This window comes from Muntiacus reevesi, chromosome 21 (genome assembly GCF_963930625.1).
Source record: "Muntiacus reevesi chromosome 21, mMunRee1.1, whole genome shotgun sequence".
NCBI lineage: Eukaryota > Metazoa > Chordata > Mammalia > Artiodactyla > Cervidae > Muntiacus > Muntiacus reevesi.
Window position 1 is genome coordinate 34,294,402 of NC_089269.1, and position 27,362 is coordinate 34,321,763.

At 43.9% G+C, this 27,362-nt stretch overlaps 1 protein-coding gene across 2 annotated transcripts in view; it reads left to right on the forward strand.

Annotated features, from left to right (window-relative positions):
- Positions 1 to 14,255: 14,255 nt before the first annotated feature.
- Positions 14,256 to 27,362, forward strand: part of CXADR (CXADR Ig-like cell adhesion molecule) — a 68,364-nt gene continuing 55,257 nt past the window's right edge. For both annotated transcript variants that reach the window (XM_065913810.1, XM_065913809.1), the window contains exon 1: positions 14,256 to 14,413. In XM_065913810.1, the coding sequence (XP_065769882.1) occupies positions 14,371 to 14,413 (43 nt within the window). In that variant the 5' untranslated portion in view covers positions 14,256 to 14,370. The remainder of the gene's footprint in view (positions 14,414 to 27,362) is intronic.

Below are 27,362 nucleotides of genomic sequence, written 5' to 3' on the forward strand. Positions count from 1 at the left end.
GAGAAGGGCATGGCAGCGCAGTCCAGTACACTGCCTGGAAAATTTTATGGATAGAGGAACCTGGTGGGTTATAGTCCATGGGGTCACAGAGTCAGACGCAACTGAGTGACTGAGCACATACGCATAATTGACCTAAAATATACTAAGTAAGTTTCAGGTGCATAGTATATTGATTGAATATTTCCATATGTTACAAAATGGTCACCATGTAGAGAGATTACTGCCCACACTGTATCACTCAACTGGTCGGCACCTCTGCAGCTTTCGCTGGCAACAACGCCCAAGCTCTGATGTGAGTCCTACAATATGCCAGGGAACAGACGGCTTGAATGCTTCCAGTCTCTCAGTCTTGCCCTATAGTGAGCCCCTCTTTACGGACCAAATGAAACTGACAAGATGACTGGAGGCCGCAGAGACAAAAGGAAATACAGAGAGGAGACCAGTTCTTGGGTTCAAGTGGGGACTCCTGCTACAGAAATAAACGCCTGGCTTTTTCATCTAATCTCAGATTTCCAAAGACCAAAGGGAAATGTGTTGTTGTGATAACTCCTCTTAACCACAGTTTTTATGCATTCCCCCCTTTCACCATTTTCCTGATTTGTCTCTGGTCATATTATTAGAATTTTAATGGCTTCAGTTTGAATCAAGTTAATAAAACAGTCTATATATTTACCTATTCAGATAAATTAGAATAATGACTTAGAATGCCACCATTTTCTTTCTGCTCAAATTCTGAAAGAATTCTCTTCAAATTCCTGAAATTCAAATCAATTCAATAAACAAATATACGTTGAGCCTATATTTAGCAGCAAGCACTGAAACTGGTGCTGGGGCTACAACAGTAAGGAAACCACGCGTGTTTCCTGCCCTCCTGGAGCCTACAGTAGGGAGAGTTGAATAGGCACTAACCAATCACATAACACGATCAAGCATAAAACCGCAAGTGCTCTGAAGGGGAGGTGCCTGGTATTTTGAAAAACTATAAAGCTGAAATTTGACTTAATCCACAGGTCTCCTAGGTAAGGACAACTGATCTGAAGCAGGAAGGATGACTAGGAGATATCTACTTGAGATAGTCAAGTATTCCAGGCAGAGACAAAAGCTTCTGCAAAGTGGGAGTATGAGATGAGCTTGGAGAGGTAGGTAATGGCTAATCCCATTCATAGGTAAGATGTACCTATCATTATCATAAACACAATGGAAGCCCTTCAAGAGCTAACTTTACTGGGAGGGAATATGTGCTACCATGTGTGATTATGGTTTAATCAAAGGGAGGGGAAAGTGCAAGAGTTAGTCACTCAGTTGCATCAGACTCTTTGAGACCCCATGGACTGTAGCCTGCCAGGCTCCTCTGTCCATGGAATTCTCCAGGCAAAAATACTGGAAGGGAGAATACTGGAGTAGCCATTCCCTTCTCCAGGGGATCTTCCCAACCCAAGGATTGAATCTGGGTCTTCTGCGTTGTAGGCAGATTCTGAGCCACCAGGGAAGAGAGGGGAACTTCTGAATTCTATCTCTGGGATGCCTTGTTAACCCTATAATGCCTCCATGACTCAAGTGTATTTACCTGTAACCAGTTTACTTCAATGAGTGCAGTCTCAAGCATTGTGAGATATTTTAAGAAACAATGAGCCATAATTGCTGAGCTCTTTGAACTCCTTGGATGACAGATGCTGTAGAGCCTATAAATGTAAAGCATTGTTATTACCTATAAGACAGAAAGCTGTCTCCAGCCAGAAAGAAACCAGCAATATATAAAGTGTTTGAGTCTCCAACTACTTCTATAACACATTCATAATCTGGGTATAAATTAAATGGGTTTAATGCTGGGTAAACTCAACATCTTTGATCTAAAATGCCCTGAGCACTCTGCAAACATGAGGTCATCTCTTCTCAAAACACCAGCCACCATCATTCATTCCTGAGAGTTACGATCGAGTTCACAAAGTTTACATTTCTTTTTAAAGGTCACCACCCAAGGTAGGGTAAAATGCCCAGAAGAGGATATAAACTCCTGGTTTATTCTGCAAGTCCTATTGTTTGTTTGTTTTTCACTCAAGCAAACAAAAATACCTCAAAACCAAAATATAAACTATAGAACATGGAGATGGGGTCTTCTCTGGTTGTCCAATGGTTAAGACTTCACTTTCCAATGCAGGGGGTGTGAGTTTTTGATCCCTGGTCGGGAAGCTAAGATCCCACATGCCTCATGGTCAAAAAAAATCAAACGTAACACAGAACGATATTGTAACAACTTCAGTAAAGACTCCAAGAAAATGGTCCACATTTAAAAAACATCTTAAAAAAAAAAAAAGAAGAACATGGAGATGAAGGAAGAGTTGGGGTTTTTTTTAAAAAAGCAATAAACTTTCCCCCTAGGTAAATGTCTTCTTTCAGTAGATTGCCATTTCCTTCTCCAGGGGATCTTCCCGACCCAGGGCTTGAACCCATGTATCTTATGGTTCTTTACCACTAGTGCCTCCTGGGAAGCCCCCATCTCTTTCTTTCATACAGGGAATATTAATATCTTATGTATTGTTGTGGCGTAAGAGGAAGAGTAGAGAAAAGGAACTGTAGATGAAGAAACCACGAGGATAGAGACTTGTGGCAAAAGAAGGAACATAAAGACAGAGATGAGAAGGAAGTCTGCAAGTTGCCTCCTCTTCTTTCCTTCCAAAGACCTTTAATATTATTGGTATCTTTGGAACAGCTTATCTTAGGGGTGAAGAAAGTGAGGGAGAGAGAACAAGGCCCAGAGTAAACTTATCCAGGGCCTGTGAAAATGCTTTCAGTTCTTTTAAAATGATCTAGTCTGGATTAAATTTGTCTCTATATCAACACAGCCATAAAAGATAATGCAAAAAAATTTTTTTTTATTCGGTGGGAGGGGTTCATGGAGGCAAAAATACCCAGGGCCTGTGAAAGTTAGCATGAGGCCTTACAAATGCATTAAGTTAGATATTTTAAAGAAAAATTGATGAGAAAATCATTGACAAAGATTTATTTATTCTACCCAGGCACTGGAGAATCTCACAAAAACAACTGAATACGATGTTTTTCAAGTGATTCAACAAACCGAATGGAGCCAGCTAAATGAAAACATCTGGAGGACAACCAACAAAGGAAGACATGGTTTGATTTCTCTACACAGCTAATCCAGAGAGCAAAGGGTTGTTATTTTATCTAAAAGGGCTATTGAAGTGATGCGAGTAATGAGTCTCATTGAGAATTTATAACTTCAAGCTCTTCCTCGTGCTGGTTTCTGACCCTAATTTACATTAACTGTGCTATCTGGTAAACCTATTGTAAAAAATTATTTTTTAAGTTTTCCTGGATTGGCAGTGCCCCTAAGATCCCGAAAGAAGCTAACACAAATTCTCTCTCAAGCAAGGTATTTAAACATCCCTCAGATGATTCACACAAAGTCCCACAAATAAGAAGTCAACAATAAGAAATAATCATAGAACATGAAAAAAGAGGCCTAAAATAATCAAGAACCTGTATAAACAAAAGGATGAGACACACAGATTTCAAATAAAGTAATTACTATACACCTAATCTATTTCTGAGAAATAGAGAAATATGAGATGTATTTGGAAGTATGAGTAAGGAATAAGAAACCAAACAAATAGGAAAAAAGATTAAATGTCTATAAATGAAAAATGTAGTTGAAATTAAAATCCATTCAGAGAACTGAATAGAAGACTCAACACAATTGAAGAGCAAAGTTGTTAATTCAAAGACAAAATTGAAAAAACTACCTGAGATTTAGCTCAGAATACCAAATACTTGAAAAACAAAAGAGAGTGAGATATGAAAGTTCAAATGAGGAGGTGTAATACATATCTAGCTGGTATCTCAGAGGATGATAAGAGAATGTGGGGAAAACAATATTCAACAGAATTTTGAATACTGAGATTTTTCCAGAATTGAAGGATGACAGTAATTCAGGTTCAGGAAATCCTTGCCTGGATAAATAAACAGAAACTCTGAACTAGACACCTTGTAATGAAATTAACAAATTAAAGAGAAGACCTTAAAAAAAGCCAGATTAACTACAACGATCATTAGATTAACTTCAATCCAGCAGCAAAGGAAGACAGAATACATGGAACAGAATTTTGAAAGCACTGACAGAATAGGCTGACAAGACCCAAATTCTACACCAGAAACTCTACTTTTTAAGAAGGAAGGCAAAATAAAGACATATTTTTAGACAAACAGAAATAAGTTCTCAGTAAATGAAGTTTCCTCAGTAAAGGAATTTGTGAAGGACATACTTCTGGAAGAAGGAAAAGAAGTGGTTTGACATACAAGAAAAAAATGAGAAAGAATGTGAGAATTGTTGACTAAAGAAAAATGCAGAATGTGAAAGTTGTGGGTGAGGTTTTATTTGTGGACCATACTGAGGACTATAGCCTGGGAAGCAGTTTCTCAAATAGTTCAGGTATCTGTTCTGAGGAAGTAAGGGGAAAGCTAGGATATTCATTATATAGCAATTTTCTCTTGAAAAAGGAAAAAAAAAAATACATGTAGTCAAACATCAAAATATTACTACTAGTAACAAAAAAAACAGACATCTCAAGTTAATAGTTCTAGTGCTTTGCTATATGTGGGAGAAATATTAATAACCTCAGATATGCAGATGACATCACCCTTATGGCAGAAAGCGAAGAAGAACTAAAGAGACTCTTAATAAAAGTAAAAGAGGAAGTGAAAAAGTTGGCTTAAAACTCAACATTCAGAAAACTAAGATCATGGCATCCAGTCCCATCACTTCATGGCAAATAGATGGGGAAACAGTGGAAACAGTGACAGACTTTATTTTTGGGGGCTCCAAAACCACTGCTGATAGTGACTGCAGCCATGAAATTAAAAGATGCTTGCTCCTTGGAAGAAAAGTTATGACCAACCTAGAAAGCATATTAAAAAGCAGAGACACTACTTTGCCAACAAAGGTCTGTCTAGTCAAGGCTATAGTTTTTCCAGTGGTCATGTATGGATGTGAGAGTTGGACTGTGAAGAAAGCTGAGCTCCAAAGAATTGATGGTTTTGAACTGTGGTGTTGGAGAAGACTCTTGAGAGTCTCTTGGACTGCAAGAAGATCCAACCAGTCCATCCTAAAGGAAATCAGTCCTGAATATTCATTGGAAGGACTGGTGCTGAAGCTGAAACTCTAATACTTTGGCCACCTGATGTGAAGAACTGACTCATTTGAAAAGACCGTGATGCTGGGCAAGACTGAAGGCAGGAGGAGAAGGGAATGGCAGAGGATGAGATGGTTGGATGGCATCACCGACTCAATGGACATGAGTTTGAGTAAACTCCGGGAGTTGGTGATGGACAGGGAGGCCTGGTGAACTGAAGTCCATGGAGTACAAAGAGTCGGGAATGACTGAATGGCTGAACTGAACTGACATATGAGACGATGCAAGAGTCTGGCCTCACTGAAATTATAAGTTAGATATGCTTCTTTACTATCCAGGGCCTATAGCCAAAGCACAGAATGCTTCCTGTTTTTCTCCATCCTGAACTACCCTCCAGGTGTACATTGGCGGGGGCGGGGGCAGGGTGGGGGCAGGGGGAGGAGGGTAGTTGCAGTTGTTGATGGCTTGATCCTTGTAGAACTGGAATGGCAGGCAAAATTCTTTGTTTACTAGAATGGCAGGCAACATTCCCTTTCCACAAGACAAATCTAATTAAACAGTGCTATGTAACAACAACAACAAAAATGGCAATACATAATTATAAGGTAGACAGAACAAAAACAATGGATTACAATAAATTAGGAGAGGGATTTGGTAGGAGTTAAAACCAGTCTAAGATCTTCATATCATTGCAGCAGAGTTAAAGATGTCAATTTTCTTCAGGCCTTAAAATTTTCAACACGCATGGGGACATTTCACCCCAACTGAGGGCAGATTTTTGAATAAAGAAGGAGAATTAAACACATGCATTTGCCTCTTCTCTTCCCAAAGAAAATCTCAATATATTATAGAAAATGGAACTTTAAAAAAGGCCTCCAGGCATAGGGACAAAGGTAAAAGGACAGACGTTAACAATACCAACATTTTAGAAACTGAAAAGCAGATGATGAATTACAGACTGAATGCACTCAAGAAAGTTGAATTCTAAGCCAGCAGTGGTCCAAGTGAAGCTTCAAATAGTTTTGAAACCAAACAGAACCCTGTGGCGTCCTCCTGGGTACAAATACTTTCTGTGTCCCCATTCCCTGTTAGTAGGAAATAGGCATTATTCGCTTTCCTTGTCCTTCCCTGTAGTCCAAAAGGCAGCTTCAAACAGCTGACAATTAGAAAAGTGAGGGAGGGACCTCCCTGGATAGTCCAGTGGCTAAGACTGCAAGCTCCCAACATAGGGGGCATGCGGTCAATCCCTGATGGGGGAATTTGAACCCACATGCCATGTGGGTTCAGACTCAATGGCGTACAGACTCCACAAGAGTTTTCATGTTGACACTAGAAAACTCTTTGTGCTGCAACTGAGATCCAGCCAAATAAACAAATTAAAAAATATTCTTTGAAAGAAAGAAAAGTGAGGGAATGCAGAGACAAAGGAGGACCAGTCAAGAAACAATAGTGTAGGGCTTCTCTGGTGGTTTAGTGGTAAAGAATCTGCCCGCCAATGCAGGAGACATGAGTTCAATCCCTGTCTAGGAAGATTTCACATGCCTCTCAGCAACTAAGCCCTTGAGCCGCAACTACTGAGCCTGCATGCCCTACAGCCTGTGCTCCACGACAAGAGAAGCCACCGCAATGAGTAGCCCTCACACTGCAATGAGGACGCGGCATGGCCAGAAAAATAAATAAATAAAATTATGTGTGTGTATATATATATATGTTCAACTCAGTCACTCAGTTGTGCCCGACTCTGCGATCCCATGGACTGCAGCACACCGGGCTTCCCTGTCCATCATCAGTTCCTGGAGTTTACTCAGACTCATGTCCATCGAGTCGGTGATGCCATCCAACCATCTCATCTTCTGTCATCCCCTTCCTCTCCTGCCTTCAATCTTGCCCAGCATCATGGTCTTTTCAAATGAGTCAGTTCTTTACATCAGGTGGCCCATGTACTGGAGCTTCAGCTTCAGCATCAGTCCTTCCAAAGAATATTCAGGACTGATTTCCTTTAGGATGGACTGGTTGGATCTCCTTGCAGTCCAAGAGACTCTCAAGAGTCTTCTCCAACACCACAGTTCAAAAGCATCAATTCTTCGGAGCTCAGCTTTCTTCACAGTCCAACTCTCACATCCACACATGACCACTGGAAAAACTATAGCCTTAACTAGACAGACCTTTGTTGGCAAAGTAGTGCCTCTGTTTTTTAAAATGCTGTCTAGGTTGGTCATAACTTTTCTTCCAAGGAGCAAGCATCTTTTAATTTCATGGCTGCAGTCACCATCTGCAGTGATTTTGGAGCCCAAAAAAATAAAGTCTGTCACTGTTTCCACTGTTTCCCCATCTATTTGCCATGAAGTGATGGGACCGGATGCCATGATCTTAGTTTCTAAATGTTGAGTTTTAAGTCAACTTTTACATTCTCCCCTTTCAGTGTTATCAAGCAGTTCTTTAGTTCTTCTTTGCTTTCTGGCATAAAGGCAGAGATACCATAGAGGCAGAAATGCCAAGAGATACCTGGAGTAACAGGCAAATTTGACTTTGCAGTACAAAATGAAGCAGGGCAAAGAGTTTTGCCAACTCTTTGACATAATCAACTTTTTTTGCCAACTTTGTCATAGCAAACACCCTCTTTTCAACACAAGAGAAGATTCTACACATGGACATCACCAGATGGTCAACACCGAAATCAGACTGATTATATTCTTTGCTTCCAAAGATGGAGAAGCTCTATATAGTCAGCAAAAACAAGACCTGGAGCTGACTGTGGCTCAGATCATGAACTCCTTATTGCCAAATTCAGACTTAAATTGAAGAAAGTAGGGAAAACTACTAGATCCCAAATCTCTTACAATTCTACAGTGGAAGTAACAAAAAGATTCAAGGGATTAGATCTGAAAGACAGAGCACCTGAAGAACTATGAACGGAGGTTCTTGACGCTGTACAAGAGACAGTGATCAAAACCATCCCCAAGACAAAGAAATGCAAAAAGGCAGAATGGTTGTCTAAGGAGGCCTTAGAAATAGCTGAGAAAAGATGAGAAGCTAAAGGCAAAGGAGAAAAGGAAAGACATTCCCATCTGAATGCAGAGTTCTGAAGAATAGCAAGGACAGATAAGAAAGCCTTCCTCAGTGATCAATGCAAAGAAATAGAGGAAAACAATAGGATGGGGAAGACTAGAGATCTCTTCAAGAAAATTAGAGATACCAAGGGAAATTTCCATGCAAAGATGGGCACAATAAAGAACAGAAATGGTATGGACCTAACAGAAGCAGAAGATATTATGAACAGATGGCAAGAATACACAGACGAACTATACAAAAAAGATCTTCATGACCCAGATAACGACTATGGTGTGATCACTCACTTAGAGCCAGACATCGCATCACTATGAACAGTTAGTGGAGGTGATGGAATTCCAATTGAGCTATTTCAAATGTTAAAAGGTGATGCTGTGAAAGTGCTGCACTCAATATGTCAGCAAATTTGGAAAGCTCAGCAGTGGCCACAGGACTGGAAAATGTCAGTTTTCATTCCAGTCCCAAAGAAAGCAATGCCAAAGAATGTTCAAACTACCGCACAATTGCACTCATCTCACACATTAGCAAAGTAATGCTCAAAGTTCTCCAAGCAAGGCTACAATAGTACATGAACTGTGAACTTCCAGATGTTCAAGCTGGATTTAGAAAAGGCAGAGGAACCAGGGATCAAATTGCCAACATCCACTGGATCATCAAAAAAGCAAGAGAGTTCCAGAAAAACATTTACTTCTGCTATATTGACTACGCCAATGCCTTTGACTGTGTCTATCACAACAAACTGTGGGAAATTCTTAAAGAGATGGGAATACCACACCACCTAACCTGCCTCCTGAGAAATCTGTATGCAGGTCAGCAAGCAACAGTTAGAACTGGACATGGACCAACAGACTGGTTTCAAATTGGGAAAGGAGTACGTCAAGGCTGTATATTTTGTCACCCTGCTAATTTAACTCATATGCAGAGTACATCATACAAAATGCCAGGCTGGATGAAGCGCAAGCTGGAATCACGATTGCCGGGAGAAATATATATATATGAAACAATAGTTCAGCCATGGGGAAGGGTCCTGGGGCCTCCTCAAAGGATATATGTAACAATATGTTTGAGTTGGTCTGCAGGAACTAAGGCGTCCACGAAGGTGGCAGATGGTAACAAGGCTGAGAGCAAGATTTCTAGATTACCAACCTGTTACTGTTGTTGTATAGTCACTAAGCTGTGTCCTACTCTTTTCAATCCCAAGGACTGTAGCTCACCAGGCTCCACTGTCCATGGAATTCTCCAGGCAAGAACACTGCAGTGGGTTGCCACTTCCTTCTCCAGGGATTTCCACGACCCCGGGATCGAATCTGGGTCTCCTGCACTGTAGGCTGATTCTTTCCTGTCTGAGCCAGCAGGGAAGCCCAACAAAGACTGATCTCCTCCCCAAATGATTAGCTACAGTTAGCTTCCTTTTTCTCCCTTTAAAAGTTTTCATGGTTGAGCAGAATCTTGGGAATTGGATATAAGTCTGCCTTCTCCCCAGGTTGCCAGTCTCCTGAATAAAGCAACCTTTCCTTTCCAGCCAACACTTGTCTGAGTGCTTGGTTCCTTACTGAGAAAGGGAAATTCATTTAACAGCTGTGAGTTATTTGTAAACTTGGTTTGAGGATACCAAACAATCCATAATTTGCAAGTTCCAGAATTAATGAGATTATCTCACTGCCCATTCTAGGAACATAATTTCCAAGCAGACAGTAACAACAAAGGTTTTTAAGGTGTCATTAATAAGTTTCAGATTATTGCATAATTTCAGCTGCTGATTATATCAAATAATGCACTAGTAAACCAAAGTCTAAAGATGACTTCAAATAACTTTTACCCCTTTTCCCCCAGTTTTAATGTAATTTCTAAAAAAAAAAATACTTCACTAAATAGAATAAACTGCTCATTTCAAAGTGATTTAATCCTTAGATATACTCGAGTGTGTGTGCTCAGTTGTGTCTGATTCTTTACGGTCCCATGGACTATAGTTAGCCAGGCTCCTCTGTCCATGGAATTTTCCAGGCAAGAATACTGGAGTGGGTGCTGCTGCTGCTGCTGCTGCTAAGTCGCTTCAGTCGTGTCCAACTCTGTGTGACCCCATAGACGGCAGCCCACCAGGCTCCCCCGTCCCTGGGATTCTCCAGGCAAGAACACTGGAGTGGGCTGCCCTTTCGTTCTCCAATGCATGAAAGTGAAAAGTGAAAGTGAAGTCACTCAGTTGTGTCCGACTCTTCGTGACTCCATGGACTGCAGCCTACCAGGTTCCTCCGTCCATGGGATTTTCCAGGCAGGAGCACTGGAGTGGAGTGCCATTCGCTAATCCAGGGGATCTTCCTGACCCGGGGATCTAACCCTCATCTCTCTCCTACATCTCCTGCAGGAGGTGGGTTCTTTACCATGAATGCCACCTGGAAAGCCCTCGTTAGCACTAGTGTCAGCCCTTTAGAGATGATTCATTTGGAAAAATCTATGTTCAGTAACCTAAAGAAGAAAACATTAATTTAGTGAAATTTACCTTTTAGAAGTACATTCTGAAAGCTATATTAAGATGGAATGATTTGTGAGTTACTGTATGGATATTTACATACTCCATTAATATAGCCAATATACTAATTAATATATGAATCTATTCAACAAATCCTAGGGAACCTACTGTGGGCTATGCTCCCCAGAGTAAAAAAGATGAGTAATGTGCCTTTTGGCCTTCTAGGAATATTCAGGAAAGAGAAGTGATTGATAGGAATGAAAATGCCTACCACAGAAGGAGGCAAAAGGCAAGGATTGTACAACAAAGTACCATAATAAAAGAGATTAAGATGAAAATAATTTGGGGTAATTTTTAAAGATCTCCTTTAGTAAGTGGCTGATTACTATGGGTTTGATTACTATGGAAGGAGATACTCAAGGTATTAACAACAGCTTTATAACAAATGTGTGCTGCTTGGAAGTGATTCACTAGAAGAGTCCTCATAAATAGTCTGAAACTTTAATACTTCCCTGGTGGCTCAGATTGTAAAGAATCTGCCTGCGATGGGGGAGACCCAGCTTCCATCCCTGGGGCTGCCCAGCTGGCTTCCTTCATCCAGGTAGTATAGTGGTAAAGAACCTGCCTGCCAATGCAGGAGACATAAGAGAGGTGGGTTCGATCCTTGGGTTGGGAAGATGCCGTGGGGGAGTGCACGGTAACCCACTCCCAGAATTCTTGCCTGGAGAATCCCATTGACAGAGGAGCCTGGCGGTCTATAGTCCATGGGGTTGCAAAGAGTCAGATATGACTGAGGGATTAACACGTCACATTTTCTTTCTCACTTCACAAAGTATAATGTGAAGTGAAGTGTCAATTGCTGGAGTGGGTTGCTGTTTCCTTCTGCAGGGTATCTTTCTAACCCAGGGATAGAACTGGGTCTCCCATATTGCAGGTAAATTCTTTACCATCTGTGCCACCAGGGTGCATGCTAAAGTATAATGTGGTGCATAAAAATTCAACTTCCAAATATTTTATATAGTACCTTCAATTATGGGCTTTCCTGGTGTCTCAGTGGTAAAGAATCCTGCGATGTAGGAGACATGGGTTCAATCCCTGGATCGGGAAGATCCCCTGAAGAAGGAAACAGCAACCCACTCCAGGCTTCTTGCCTGGGAAATACCATGGACAGAGGGGCCTGGCAGGCTACAGTCCATGAGGTCACAAGAGTGAACAGCGACTTAGAAACTAACCTATCACCATCACCTTCAGTCACATCCAGTAGAATTCTTCTTTCCTCAACTAATAGGAAGTCCCTAGCAGTTACTCCGGACTCTTCTTAAATCAGCCAAGATTCCACTGGAGACAAGTTAAGCCAGGATTGCCGGACGTGGTGTTCAGGTATTTGTATTTTATAAAAGTTCTCCAATAATTTTAATGTGCAACTAGGGTTGCAAACCATCCACCTATAATTGCAGGGGGGCAATTTTGGCCTTCCTGATAACTGTTTCACTTTCTTTGCTGGTTCGATAAAGAACAAGACTTTTCCATCACTTCTTATTAGCTTCCACTTTGATGAGCACTTACTATGTGTCAGACACCGTGCCAAGCATTCTTTCGTGTATTATCCCATTTAATTTCCATAGCTACCTGTGAAAGTGTTAGTCACTCTGTCGTGTCTGACTCTTTATGACCCCATGGACTGTAGCCCACCATGCTCCTCTGTCCATGGAATTCTCCAGGCAAGAACGCTGGAGTGGGTTGCCATTCCCTTCTCCAGGGGAGTCTTCCAGATCCAGGGATTGAACCTGGGTCTCCCACATTGCAGGAAGATTCTTTACCAACCCAGCCACCAGGAAAAACCCCATGAGGTAGGTGCTATTTCTAAGTTACTTGCCCAGTTATTGCCTCATTCCGGAGCCCAAGAACTCACCCACTGCTTTTCTCCTCTAATTCACTCCCAATAAGGAACTCCTGGGAACACCAAAGTCCGTAGTTATTCCTGGTGTCTCAGACAGTAAAAATCTGCCTGCAGTGCGTTACACCCAGGTTCAATCCCTGGGTTGGGAAAATCCCCTGGAGCAGAGAATAGCAATCCACTCCAATATACTTTCCTGGAGAATTCCACGGACAGAGAAGCCATGCTATCTACAGTCCATGGGGTCACACAGTCAGACATGACTGGGTGACTAAGGTTTTCACTTTCAGTTATAAATAAACATTATCTGCAAACACCAACCAAGGAGAAGTAGCAAAATTACAGAAGAACAAGGATGGCCAGCCCCTGAAGGCAGAAGCCACATCGCAGGGCTGACAGGGAGAGTCTGGAGATTCAAAATCTCAGTCCCAGGTCTCCCAATCACCGCCCTCTTCCCCACCCTCAAGCCTTTAGCCGTCCCTGCTTATTCCCACTTTTCAGACTCACGGGTCGTTGGCCAATCTCAGGGCTGGAATAACCTTTAAATAGAAGGGAGGAAACCCAATCTGGGAATTTCCCAAATTAGTTCCGCATTATTGAAGACGCAGAAAAGCCTCTAGCCTTCTAGTACAACAGCCAAAGGACCCTACCTTATGGGAGCAAATGCCCGGGGAATGCCCAGTTGGTTTCCTCCATTGAGGTGGCGCTAGTGGCAAAGCTTCCCTGGTGGCTCAGACTGTAAAGAGTCTGCGGGAGACAGGGGTTCGATCCCTGTGTCAGGAAGATCCCCTGAAGAAGGGAATGGCAACCCACTCCAGTATTCTTGCCTGGAAAATCCCATGGACGGAGGAGCCTGGTGGGCTACAGTCCATAGATAGGGTCGCAAAGAGTTGGACACTGCTGAGCGACTTCACTTCACTAGTGGTAAAGAACCCGCCTGCCAACGCAGGAAACATGAGAAGCAGGTTCGATCCCTGGGTTGGGAAGATCCCTTGGGGGGAGGGTATGGTAACCCATTCCAGAATTCTTGCCTGGAGAATCCCATGGACAGAGGAGCCTGGCGGGCTACAGTCCACAGGGTCGCAAAGAGTCAGTTCAGTTCAGTTCAGTCGCTCAGTCGTGTCCGGCTCTTGGCGACCCCAGGAACCGCAGCACGCCAGGCCTCCCTGTTAATGAAGCACACATGCCCACACCGGGATCCTTAGGTGGGAGAGCCCGCGCCAGCAGCAAAGCTCCAGAGGTAGGAGGCGTGGCTGGAGGCGCCTCCCCTCCTCCCCGGAGGGTGGGGTAAGCGCAGCCTGGGCCGACTGCTTTAGCAGCCCTTTTGTGTCGGGGGTCAGGTGGGCGAGGGTTGTCTCGTGCCTAGCCTTTAAGCAAGGGTGCGACAGCAGTTTCAGTCGTCTGGGGAGAAGAGCTGGTCCGACCCACGTGCACCAACCCGATTTAAATGAAGGCATGGAGGCGGGGATCCAGGCTCCGGCTTGGGGCGAGTGGCTGCTGGAGCACCTCAGCGCCCGAGCTCCGGGGGACCGGAGTGCTTTCCCGGGAGGGTTCCCGGGGCTCCGGGTTGCCATAGCAACCCCACGCACCCGACGGGGATGGCGCGGGCCGCCGGGGCTTCGCTACTACCGGAAGTGACGTGTTTCACCTGCCGAGCGAGGGCGGGGTGGGACCGGGCAGCGAGGTGCGGCCGCCGCCAGCCAGTCGGGAGCGCGCGAGGAGCTGGGAGACTGAGACCCAGGGGTGAGAGCCGCCTACCTGCCCTCGTCTCCCGCGGCCGGGCCGCCACCATGGCGCTTCTGCTGCGCTTCGCGCTCCTGTGCGGAGTGGCGGGTGAGTCGGGGCGGGGGGGCGCGGTTCGGTCCCTCGGGTCCCCCTCGCCTGGCCAGCCCTCGGGCGCTCGCTGCCTGCGGCCACCCGGGAACAATGAGGCGTGGGGGAGGGGGCGATTTGGGGGCGCCGCGGCCGGCGGTGGCGGTGCGCGCCGAACTGCGCCGGGGTGGTTTTGCAGTACCCGGCGCGCGAGCCGCGTAGGTGGGGTCGCTGGGAGGGGAGCCAGGAGGGGACGTGGGGTGCCCGGTGTTGGGGGGGGGGGCGGGCAGTGGGGTGAGGGGAGGACCGAGCCCCGGGCAGAGGGGGCGGCGGCGGTGGAGGGGCGCCCGGGACGCGGGCGAGTGGGCGCGGCGTATTGGGTGCGCCTGGCGCTTCTCCCGGACTATTCTTTGCTGCCGGTGCAGGCTTTGCTTTATTTGCTCTCGCCCTTTCCCTTGTTGGCTGCTGGGCCGTGTCCGTCCAGGGTTACTCGATTTCAAAAGCCTTGGGCATCAGCGGGTTTTCAGGTGCCGAGCTGCCCCAGCCAGGAGACCGAATTACAAACGCCATGATTAAATGTACAGTGAGCTCAGCGCCTCTGATGGTCCAGGCTACCTCCAGGAAAGAGGCGCAGAGCGATCTGTAGGCTGAGCATTCTCGGTCTCTGGGAAAAGGCGAGCTCGAGCTGTACTAGACGGTAACTCGGCGAAGTAAACCGTGGAAAATCGGAAGTAGGTTCCGGAAAAAAAATGCAGTATTGATTTAGGCAGTCGCCGGGCCGAGTGCAAAGGAGAAATTAGTAACCTTGAGTTTATAATGTTTTGATTCATGTTGATGATAAGATAGGATGACTTGTACGGGGTAATTCTGAAAGGATCCGCCAAGTGTTCGACTGCGTCTTTGTCAAGGGAGGAGGAAGGGGCTTTTAAAATAATGTGGACAAAAGACGTGGTCATTTGATAGTTTTAAAAAAGCGGATTTGTTTCCATGTCCGTGAGTTAGCCTACTGATCTTGTTATGTCAAAGTAAGCGCTCGTCTCATTGTAGAACCAAAAGATTTCAGTAAACCACCCACAACAAAACATCCATCGGTGGGACCCTAGGACAGACACTTTGTGTAGCCCCGGAAGGATAATTTTAAAGCGCTCTGAAGCTGGATGGAGTGGCCCGTTGTATTGGGATGGCTCTCTGCTTCCTGTTGAAACGTTAATTCCATTGTTGGATGCCACAGCTGTGAGCATTACTCATGGGATCAACATTCTATTAACAAGTCTAATTTTCAATCTGAGTCTATATAGCATTACCTCCACATTTTTAATGCTTGTCATTTCGACATGGCTGAAATATCCAAAGTAAAGCTTCTGAAAAAGATGAAAGATCAGTAACCATTTTAGGTGATAGGTTTTTCACCTTGTTTTGGTCTAGGACTAAACCGAAGAAGTTGAGAACATTGTGATCTTTGTGGAAAAAAAGGAGAAAAATGTTTTAGGCTACATCTAAAGCAGAGAAGTGAAGGAATATAAACTTTATAGAGGGTTCTCCATCGCCTTCCCCCAACCCCCGTATGAGGATAATTTCATTTCTTCTGGATGCCTCACTTTGGTAGGCACAATCTAAACCCAGGATATTTTGATAGGTATAGAGTCCTGCTGCTTGTAAACTGCACAAGGTACAGTGTACATCTCTTTAGAGGACTATTGTCTTCAACTAAACTAGTTTTACTTCAGTTTTCCTGCTTAAGCAAGAACTCAAAAGCTGTAATTGATTTATGGCTTTGAGTATTTCTTCAGATACTTCTTGACACTTGAGAAGTTGATTGCCATGAACTCAGTTTGAGTGGTAACACAATTGGAATCTGTTTGACAGTTGGCAACATAAGGTGGAGGCTGATGTTAAAAATGAGCCATGAGTAGATCTTCCTCTGGAGCTGTCTCTGTGTGGGTTGCAGAGTTTTGTGGTGTACTCTGGTTGCTGGTGGAACACTTTTCATTACCTTCTGAGTAGCAAGCCGTTCCACTAGTAGTTAGTTGCAGTAGTAATAGAGTAGTAGCAATAATAGTAAAAGTAAGGCTTGGTTTTGCAGTTATTAAATGCCAGGCACTGTTGCAAGGGCTTATCCAATGTACCTTGCAGCCCTGGAGGCTGTGTACTGTAATGATCCCAGCTGCACAGATGGAGAAACTGAGGCACGATGTGGTTGTATAACTTTACTTGCCAAGATCATAAACTTCCTCCTGAATCCCTACTTTTATCACTGTGCTATCACTTTCCTCTTTGATTACCTCTGATCGACACCCTAAATTAATGTCACTGGTTATCTGTCACTTTATTAAGAACTTGCTGTTGGTTTGACCACATGCCAGGTACTGAAGCCTTTTATTAGTAGCCTTTTATTAATAATTTCATAATCTCAGTCGAATATTTTCGGACACTCTAAGAACATGAGGATCCAGGGCTTGAACTGGTGGTGTAAGTTTGTATGGCGCATGACCCAGCGACATTGTTGTCACCTAGGGATGGCAGTGTGAAAATTTTGAGGTGCTACTGCTTTTCACAGTATCTGAGAGTAAAGTCCTGGCCAATGATTCTGGTCTCCAGACTACTTAGCCATTCGGTGACAGCAGGACCCTGTTCTCTGTGAGGCTCAGTTGGTTTATGTGTCAGGAATACTTATTGCTTTGCTTTACCAGGAGTATTTTCCTTTACTTAAAAGAATAAATGAAGATTAATAGATGTGAACTTGATCCCCTCCATATGCCTGTCTCTTAAGTACATTCCTGTATTTATGCCACCACCAAAAGTCCCCATTAGACCAGGGCAAAAGTTGCTTTTCCTCCAAGGCAAGCCACCCAGCATTGGCTCCTTACCCTATCTGTTGTGGGGTTTCCATAAAAGTACCCAATATATCTCATTGCACTGGGTCGTGGGCCTCAGCTGTGTTGCTGTTCACGGTTACAGTCCCAGTGTTAGCTTGTGGTGCCTAGCAGATAGCAGGTATTCAGCAAATGTTGAATGACCAGACGCTTTCAGCCTCTTTGCCACTAGGCTTAAGGTTATGGTACAGCTGTCATCAGTTACATCTCTTATTCTCTCCTGGTCTCACCCCCCCACTCAATTGTCAAAGGCATCAATAATCAAGTGCCAAATCCATCCATTTCTTTGGAGCTCCATGACACCTGTTTTGGTTCCTTTCCACTGTGTTCCCCTGCCCTTCTCTGCCTTCTTCACTCCGTCCCTTAAACGTCAGCCTCCCCCATGATTTGGCCCGTAGCCATCTTCTCCATCTGAAACCTGGATGACTTCATCTATCCATCACTGCATTCTCAAAATAGTCACTAGGGACATCAAAATGTTGCCGGCTCACCTCTCTCTTGATTTCTGGGCCACTGTTTCCAACTGCCTTCAACATTCAGCCTTCCACTTTGCATGCGCTTGAGTACCTGAGACTCTGCAGGTCCTCAGCTGAACTTAGCATTAATTAACTGATTAAATGGTCCAGTCATTAAAATATTTATGGCCTGCTGCATACTGTGGTTGTGCCGGATGCCCCGACAGCTGTATAGGATTTTGCAAGATGCGCAAGGTTTGATGGAGCATTCCCAGCAGATAGAAATCTGGAAGGAAACCTAACTTGCCTTGGGAGCTGAGATGTCCAGGGCATACGAGGCATCTAACTAGCCCTTCTTTTGATGTTCACCTGAGTCAGAGGGACATGTGGGGTGGAGCTTGAGGTTTTGCATGTTAACAGGTTCCACGTGATGTCACTGCTGACTGCACTTTGGGCAAAGGCCTGGAGACTGTGTGGAGAGCTTAGGGGAGGATCGCTGTCTGTCAAATAAAGTGTTGTCTTGCTCCCTGCCGCCCAGGAGTGGCACTAAGAAGCTTGTGGAGGTGTTAAAGAAGAGAGGCTGTACGCTGAGAATGATTCTCTTGAAGGGTGTAGAGCTCCACGATCCATCTGGAGGCAGGGAGAACCACACCTCCAAGGCAGGAATCCATCTGGGATGACCTGGACATGTGCAGTCCCTGGAAATAACAGCAGGAGTGGTGCTGGGCCCCCTCTTTGATCTGAAAAGTTGTTCTGATAGAGGTACAGTGTAGCCCAGTATCTGGTTGATTGAATGAGTGGGCAAGAAAAAGCTGGAGGGAAGGAGTAAGGCTTCTGACTTGAGTGAGTGGTGATGTCACTAGTCTACAGGGAATCAAGAAAAAAGAAGCAGATCTTAGATGACCGAGCTTTGGACCAATCATATTTGCGGTGGATGCCTGAGAGGAATGGAGGTGAAAGAAATCCAGTGGGAAGATTCCAACAAAGGACTGGATCTTGAGAGAGAGGCAGAGACGGGTGGTACAGAATAGAGAATCCCTGCTGATAGTTTGGCATCTGTGTCAGGTTAACCAGGAAGAGCAGGTAGGACTCGAAGAGAAGGTGAAACGTGAAGCTGGAGAACATCAACTTCTTACTAGATGATGGGAAGTGAGGAGCTGGGGATGGGAAGGGGTGATGGGAATGCTGGACAGCTATAGGATGAGGGGGTCCCAGAAATTGATGAAGAAACGAGACCAGCGGGTCTTATGTTAGGAAATTGTTGAGAACATTTGGGAAGTTATTGATTCCAGAGAGGGCAGTTCCTATGCTGATAGTAAAGCTAGATTTTAGTATATTGAGGAGGGGACATCAGGTAAGTAGAGAATGTACTTAAAGATGTACTTTGCACTCGTAGTTGGTTTGATAGTGCGTGTTGCTGGGTCTTTGCTGGCAGTCCAGTGGTTAAGACTCCATGCTTCTATTGCCGAGTAGCAAGGGTTTGATCCCTGATTGGGGAGCTAACATCCCGTATGCATGTGTGTGTGTGCTCAGTCATGTCCGACTCTTTGTGACCTCATGGACTGTAGCCCGCCAGGCTTCTCTGTCCATGGGTATTCTCCAGGCAAGAATACTGGAGTGGGTTGCCATTTCCTCCTCCCGGGGATCTTCCCAACCCAGGGATCAAAGCGGCGTCTCCTGCATTGGCAGGCAGATTCTTTTACCACTGAGCCACCTGGGAAGCCCTTTTAAGATCCCACATGCCACCAAAAGACAAACACAAGAAAGTAAAAATAACAACAAGCAGTACATGTTGCAAATGTGGCCTTAATTTCAGGGGACAGTAGCAGACTCCGTGGGAGAATGAAGAAACCAGCGGATAAGAGGTCTAACTTGTATGTGTGTGTTTAATGAAGTTTAGATGATTTACAGTATTTCAGATGTACAGCAAAGTGATTCAGTGTGTGTGCATGTATATATATTTATGTATATACACATAAACTTTTTCATGTTCTTTTCCATTCTAGGTTATTACAAGGTGCTGAATATGGTTCCTTGTTCTATACAATAGGTGTTTTTTGTTTATCTAGAACTCTCACTTCCAACCATCCCTACTTGGAACCTTGTTCACATGATTATTCTTCCTTGAAACAGTGTATTCCTCTTTACACTCACTTCAGGACTCTGAACCTTTGGCTTCCCATCTCATTTGTCTCTTATGTAGGGATTCCCATCAACTTTAAGGAAGCTTGAATATCTTTCCTGACATGCCCTCAACCCTTATATCCATTATATCCCTCCCTAAGCATCCCCTGTCTCTCTTTTCTCCACCAGATCTCTTGAAGGAGTTTGCTGCATTTGCTGGCTCCAGAGACTTCCTTCATGTTCATTGCCGTACAGTCTCATTTTCACCCCCTCCTCCTGTGAAACTGCAGTGGCCGTGTGGCTGCACCGCACAGTGGACATGTCGCACTGTCACCCTCTTAAAGAGAGAATGGTTCTATGCACTAAGCTCTTTGCTCCTTGAGTCGTCCCTCATTGTCCTCAGTGGATCCACTTTCCTCCCTCTGCTTACGTGTCAGTTTCTGGCCTCAGTTACCATTTCTGCCCCTACGGCCTCCAGTTTTTTTCTGGTCTCACTCACCCAAAGCTTTGCCCATCATGTCAAAAAACCACTCACTTGACAGCGCTGCTCACACTTGGCACAGACACCAGCAGTCAACTGAGCCTGTCCCCACACCACTGTTCTCGCCCATTAAATGGCCTTTTCAGCCGCCAGAATGCCCAGGCAGAAACCTGGGCGCCTCGCTTGACTTCCCCCTTCTCTCCCGACTTACACCCATGTGTCTAGGTCACTTGTGTCCTTGCAGCCACCACTCGTAGTTCAGAGTACTGCCATCTTTTAAGATGGTTGAAATAGCTTTGTAAGTGGTTTCTCATTGAGTGACTAAACGGGGAGCGATGGACAGGCAGGAATTTCTGCTTGTTGGCTTCAGAAGAGACCTGCAGCAGGGCCAAGAGCATCTGAAGATCAAGAATAGGTCTGTCATCTGAAGAGGTGAGCAGGGCTGGGCCCGTGGCCGCCCAGGCTTGCTGTGTGTGCCGGCTCTGCCTCGTGTGCCTCGTTGGGGTGAATTTGTGTTACTCCTCCAGTCTCGTCGTAATCCTCTGCTTGAAGCCTGTTCTCCTCCTCCCTTCAGTTTCTTCTTTCTTCTGTCATACTCAAGTGTAAGTAAGTAAGCAAAGGCAAGAGTTGAGACTAGGAGCTTTTGTTTTTTCCAAACTTTTTATATTGTATGGGGGTGTAGCCAGTTAACAACATTGCGGTAGTTTCAGGTGAGCAGCAAAGGGGCTCAGCCGTCCATGTACATGTATCCTTTCTCCCCCAAACCCCCCCATCCAGGCTGGCACAGAGCCTTGAGGATTGTTCCGTCTGCTGTACAGTGGGTCCTTACTGGCTCCCCATTTTGAATATAGCGGAGTGCACAGACCTTCCTGAACTCCCTAACTATCCCTTCACCCTGTTTCATTTGATGGCCAGCAAGTTTGCCAGCAAGCCATATTTAATTTGATAATTATTAAAGTAATGAACAGGCTTCCCTGGTGGCTCAGATGGTAAAGAATCTGCCTGCAATGCTAGAGACCGGGGTTCAGTCCCTGGGTTGGGAGGATCCCCTGGAGGAGGGCAGGGCATCCCACTCCAGTCTTCTGGCCTGGAGAATCCCCATGGACAAGAGGAGCCTGGCAGGCTAAAGTCCATGGGGTCACAAAGAGTTGGACACGACTGAGCGGCTAAGCACACAGTACAAAGTAGTTAATTATTTAGGTAGCCTGAAAAATAATTAAAAGTTAACTACAATGAGCTTATGGCTTGATCTTACTGTCGTTCATCTACCTTGCTTTTTAAACAATTTATTAAAATATTCTATTATTTATTTATTTTGGCTTCGCTGGGTCTTATTTGTGTCTCCAGAGCTCTTCACTGTGGCATGCACACTGATCTAGTTCCCCAGCCAGGGATCAACGCCAGGCCCCCTGCACTGGGAGCACGGAGTCCTACCCACTGGGCCACCGAGGAAGTACCTTGCACCTCTAGAGAGAATAAATCTAATGTTGTAGAATAATGGTTACATTGGTTTTGAAACTAGAGTGTTAAGAGTGTGATGCTAAGTGGAAGTACAGAGCAGTCACCTTCTCTAGCTCTGGCTCCGTTACCTTCTACCTGATTTCTTCAGTGGGGCTGCAGTGGCAAAGGGCAGAGAGTGGGGGGGTGGGGGGAGCACTCACCTTGGCACAGTGATCTGTGAAGGACGCTGGTCGTTCCTGGCTTGGTGATCTCTTGGGAGCCTATTATCGGTGTTCTTTCTAATTTGGTCAGTTTGTTTGACTCCATTACTGTCTCCACCCGAAGGAAAATGGGCGGGAAGTTGAAAATGTTTCTGTGTTGAGTGGCAAGATGGTGACTTAAAGGGACATTTTATCCCTCTCATCCTTTTCCACTGGTTGTAGGCTTTCCCTCCCGTCATGGACTCACCCTTTCTGGTTTCTAATAATAAGCTAGCCAGTTGAAGTTTAAGCCTTAAAGGCCTTTGCTTGACTCAGCAGTATTTGCAGTTCATTTTAATTGGCAGGATTCTGGTAGAAGAAAAGATGATTGCCTGCTTGTCATCCTACAAGGGAAGGTAGGATAAGGGACAGTAACAGCCTATTTTTAGGGTGGGTGTGAGATCCAGGACATAGTTCAGTTTGTCCTTTGGTAGTTGGTGAGAAAAAGGATTAATAGTCACATTAACCCGTGTTTACATACTGAGACAATGCACTTTTCTTTAGAGACTATTAAATCACTTCCATTCTTTCAAAGATACTTTACAGATTGGGGTGGGAATAACTTTGTTTCATTTATTTCCAAAAAATATCAATAAAACTGTGTTTAGATTTCGAGAAGAAGCAACAGAACTCATCACGGTTCCCTTTTCACTTCCCCATCGTGTCACTGTATGTTCTATGTGAGTTTTATAGGTTTCTCCGAAGGAAGAGACACCGATAAAAATGCTCTCAAGGAATCTCAGGGAATATGCAGATGCAGTGAAATCAAATGTGCTGCACCCCATCTTTGCTGAATTGTTAGAGTGACTCGAGTTGACCCTCCTCATTCTCTCAGACTCCCCAGTGAAGAGTGCTTTGAACTCTTGAATACCGGGCGATTCCCAGGGGGGTTTTCTTTAATGAACCAGACAAAAACTTTCAAGTGCTTTGTGCCCTGGATAGTTCTGCAGTAAGAATTGAGAAGACTCTTTGACCTACTTGGTTGTACAACGTGAAATCTGAGACTTACAGAAGGAACTGGTGACTCGGGGCTAGAAGAGTATGTTACTGTGTTTTTAAAGACAATTTCACACGCATCTCATTTGAATCCAGTCTCCTGACAGCCTATGAGTAGGAGGGACACTTTTTTTTAACAGGAATCAAGTCATAAAGCCAAGGCCTAAGTCCAATAAATTATGGCATCGGTCCAGACAGTGCCGTCCCTAGTAGAAACATAATGCAAGTCACATACGTCATTTAAAATGTTCTGGTAGTCACACTTAAAAGTGAAAAGGAAAAGGTTGAAATTAATTTAAATATAATTTTGTTTAACCCAGTATATATAAAATATTAATTCCATATGTGGTCAGACTGAACATCAGTAACATTTTTTTTTTTATACTAAGTCTTCAAAATCTGGTCTGTATTTTACCTGCAAACATATCTCTGTTTGCACTAGCCTCATTTCATATGCTCAGTACCCGGGTGTGGCTGCCCCACTGGTTACCACAGGTCTAGAACCTGGAGCTTTAATTCCAGTCACCTTCCACTAAATTTAGTTTCAGAACATGCTGCTAACTGAAATAGCATGGGTGTGGTGTGCCATCAGAACAGCTTCCTCAGTGGGAAGTGCCTTTGGAATTGCTGTCATGAGATTTTCTCTAAAATATTTATACCACATAATATTCCTGTTGGCAACAAGTTAAATAAAAGTCTCACTTCTTATTTAGTTTCTTAAAATCATCAGAGAATTATATAAACTGTCTTTATTTGATAGTTACATGCGTTTGTATTTTAGGTATAAGGTAAAAAACCAAATATAGGGGAAAAATAATATTTTTAGCTTGCCTATGAGGAAAATAAATGCATTTATGGAAATATCAAAAGTAAGGATAGGGTGGTCCCTGGTGATGGTTGCTAGGGAAATTTGAATTCATTTTGGGATGTTAGAAAGGAAATCATACCAAGATTGAGGCTGTCAAGTTAAATATACTTACAACAGTAATTTTTTATTTTGGTAACCTTTTCTTTATTAACTTCATGGTTTTTCGTAAGATCGGTTTATTTGCTTGTTTTGCTATAATCTCTTTGCTTTTTTAAATTTCTGTGATCTCTGTAAGACACTTCACCTAAGTATTGTTGCTGTTGTTGTTTTCTCCAAGTACTCACTTTTTCCTCTTTTATGTTAATTAAAGGAAGAAAAGAGAGCCTGAGGTTTTTTTGAGCAAGGAGGCAAAGGCAGATTTCTTAAAATGGAGCGATACATACTAATCTCTGAAGGTGATGAAAATATTCACCATGGCAACGGATCTGCTTTACCCATAATGCAAAATACCCAATTTGCATTTGTTTTGCCAGAGAATTCTGAAATTAGCATCTCTGTATTAGAGAACATGAGGAAAGTAGTATACTAAAAATGCTGAGACTTAATTTTAATCAAGAAATGAAATTTGAATTCTTTCCTTAGATGAGTCTGTCTGTGTGCCCATGAGGAGAGGAGGAGAGAGTGGGTCACAATCCAGTTCAACAAATACAGTCTGTGTATCCACATTCCTAACTCCCCCGTTTGGTTTTACATTGTAATTTGTGCTTAACTGCTCCTGATTTATAGGTTACCTATTCAGTTTCTCATACAGGACCTCAATTGCTGTGGACGAAGTTTGGGGAAATAAATAACATGTATGTGTGGGTTAGGGATGGCAGTAGGTTCTTTTGCAGACAAGAGGAACATGTCATTCCTATACTATGGGCAAGCTTCAGTCTGGAGGAGGGTGACTGGCATTTAATCCTGAATAAAATAAATAAAACCATAAATAAGTAGATAAGTAATAAATAAATAAAGAAAAATGGGTACAGACTAGGGCAATTGTGCTATGTGATGTAAAAACCATATGGTTTTCTGATTATTCTCTTGAGGACCCACTGGCTTCTCCAAATCATTTCCCCCTTCACCTTGTATGCCAGCCCTTCAGCCCACTGTTCTTACTGTCCATTTGGCTACAGTTTTTTTTTAAAGTACATTTTTATAAAGCATCAGAAATATATGGGGTGGAGCCTGCAGTGAGGCTTATTGGGTCTTAGTTCCCTGACCAGGAGTGGCAGCAAGCTCGCTGAGTCCCAACCACTAGACCACCAGGGATAAAATAAAGACAAGTTTTCCGCGTTAACTCCTTCACTTTTTTAACTTCATTTTTAAACAAACCTTTCACTTGTAGAAAAGCATGCTCTGCTCTGCTTAGTCACTCAGTGGTGTCAGCCTCTTTGTGACCCCATGAACTCTAGCCCGCCACTCTCTGTCCATGGGGATTCTGCAGGCAAGAATATTGGAGTGGGTTGCCATGCCCTCCTCCAGGGGATCTTCCCAACCCAAGGATTGAACTCAGGTCTCCCACATTGCTGGTGGATTCTTCACTGTCTGAGCCACCAGGGAAGCCCCAAAAGCAAGCAGTTTAGAGCATTATTTACGAGGGAGAGAGCATTATCACAAAGCAGACACATCTATACAGTTATCATCCAGGTCAAGAGATAGAACGTAACCCACCATCAAAAGTCCCCTCCTGCCCCCTGCAGTCATTTCCGTCACTGTCTTCTGATTTCTAAGGGCACAGATTGGCGTTGACACTATGTACACAGAAGTATACAGTGTATGTTTTTCTGCCTAAACCTGGCTTCCTGTCACGTTGGTACAGTTGTTTCTGTTGCATAGCTCTAGTTTAGTCATTTGCTTTGCCATATGGTATTCTGCCACGTGACTGTACCAGAATGGACTTACCCATTCTACTGTTGATGGACATGTTTTTCCTCTCATTTTCTGCTCTTGTGAATAATGTGGCTATGACATTCTCAGCCATGTGTTTGCGTGCACACGGTAACTATGAATGGCATTTCTGGGGTCTTGATTACACATCCGTTTAGCTTTAGGTGATGCTACCAAACGTTTTCCAAAATTAATTGTACCAGTTGACACTCCCTTCTGTAGAGATGAGACTTGCTCTGAATCACAGCCTTTTTTCATTTTGTTCTGGTGAGTGCGTAGTGCCACATCATTATAGTTTTCTTTTTTAAACTATTTTATTATGGCAAATTTCAAATATATATAAACTAGAAAAAAATGGTACGATGTTATGATATAAAACCAGAAAAGTTATATGATAAATGGTATTTATCATACCAAAAAATAGTATGATGAATGTCTTTGCTCCTCTTCATCAGCTTTCAGCTCATCTCCGTTGGACTCATGGTACCATTCTGCACTCTCTGCTCTTCTCCCATCCCTCTTCACATATTAAAGTTTTGAACCAGTCTCCGAAAACTTCTCTTAGATCAGTCATTCAGTTGTGTCCAGCTCTTTGCAACCCCGTGGACTGCAGCACGCCAGGCCTCCCTGTCCATCCCCAGTTCCCAGAGCTTGCTCAAATTCATGTCCATCCAGTCAGTGATGCCATCCAACCACTTCATCCTACCTCTTGTCCCCTTCTCCTCCTGCCCTCAATCTTTCCCACCATCAGGGTCTTTTCCAGTGAGTCAGTTCTTCACATCAGGTGGCCAAAGTATTGGAGTTTCAGCTTCAGCATCAGTCTTTCCAATGAACACCCAGGACTGATCTCCTTTAGGATGGACTGGTTGGATCTCCTTGCAGTCCAAGGGACTCTCAAGAGTCTTCTCCAACACCACAGTTCAAAACATCAATTCTTCGGTGCTCAGCTTTCTTTATGGTCCAACTCTCACATCCATACATGACCATTGGAAAACCATAGCCTCGACTATGGACCTTTATTGGCAAAGTAATGTGTCTGCTTTTTAATATGCTGTCTAGGTTTATCATAGCTCTTTTTCCAAGGAACAAGCATCTTTTAATTTCATGGCTGCAGTTGCCACCTGCAGTGATTTTGGAGCCCAAGAAAATAGTTTGTAACTGTTTCCATTGTTTCCCCATCTATTTGCTATGAAGTGATGGGACTGGATGCCTTGATCTTAGTTTTCTGAATGTTGAGTTTGAAGCCAACTTTTTCACTCTCCTCTTTCACTTCCATCAAGAGACTCTTTAGTTCTTTTTCACTCTCTGCCATAAGGGTGGTGTCATCTGCGTATCTGAGGTTATTGATGTTTCTCCCAGCAATCTTGATTCCAGCTTGTGCCTCCTCCAGCCCAGTTTCTCATGATGTACTCTGCATATACGTTAAATAAGCAGGGTGACAATATACAGCCTTGACGTACCCTTTTCCTATTTGGAACCAGTCCATTGTTCATGTCTGGTTCTAACTGTTGCTTTTTGACCTACATACAAGTTTCTCAAGAGGCAGGTCAGGTTGTCTGGTATTCCCATCTCTTTAAGAATTTTCCGGTTTGTTGTGATCC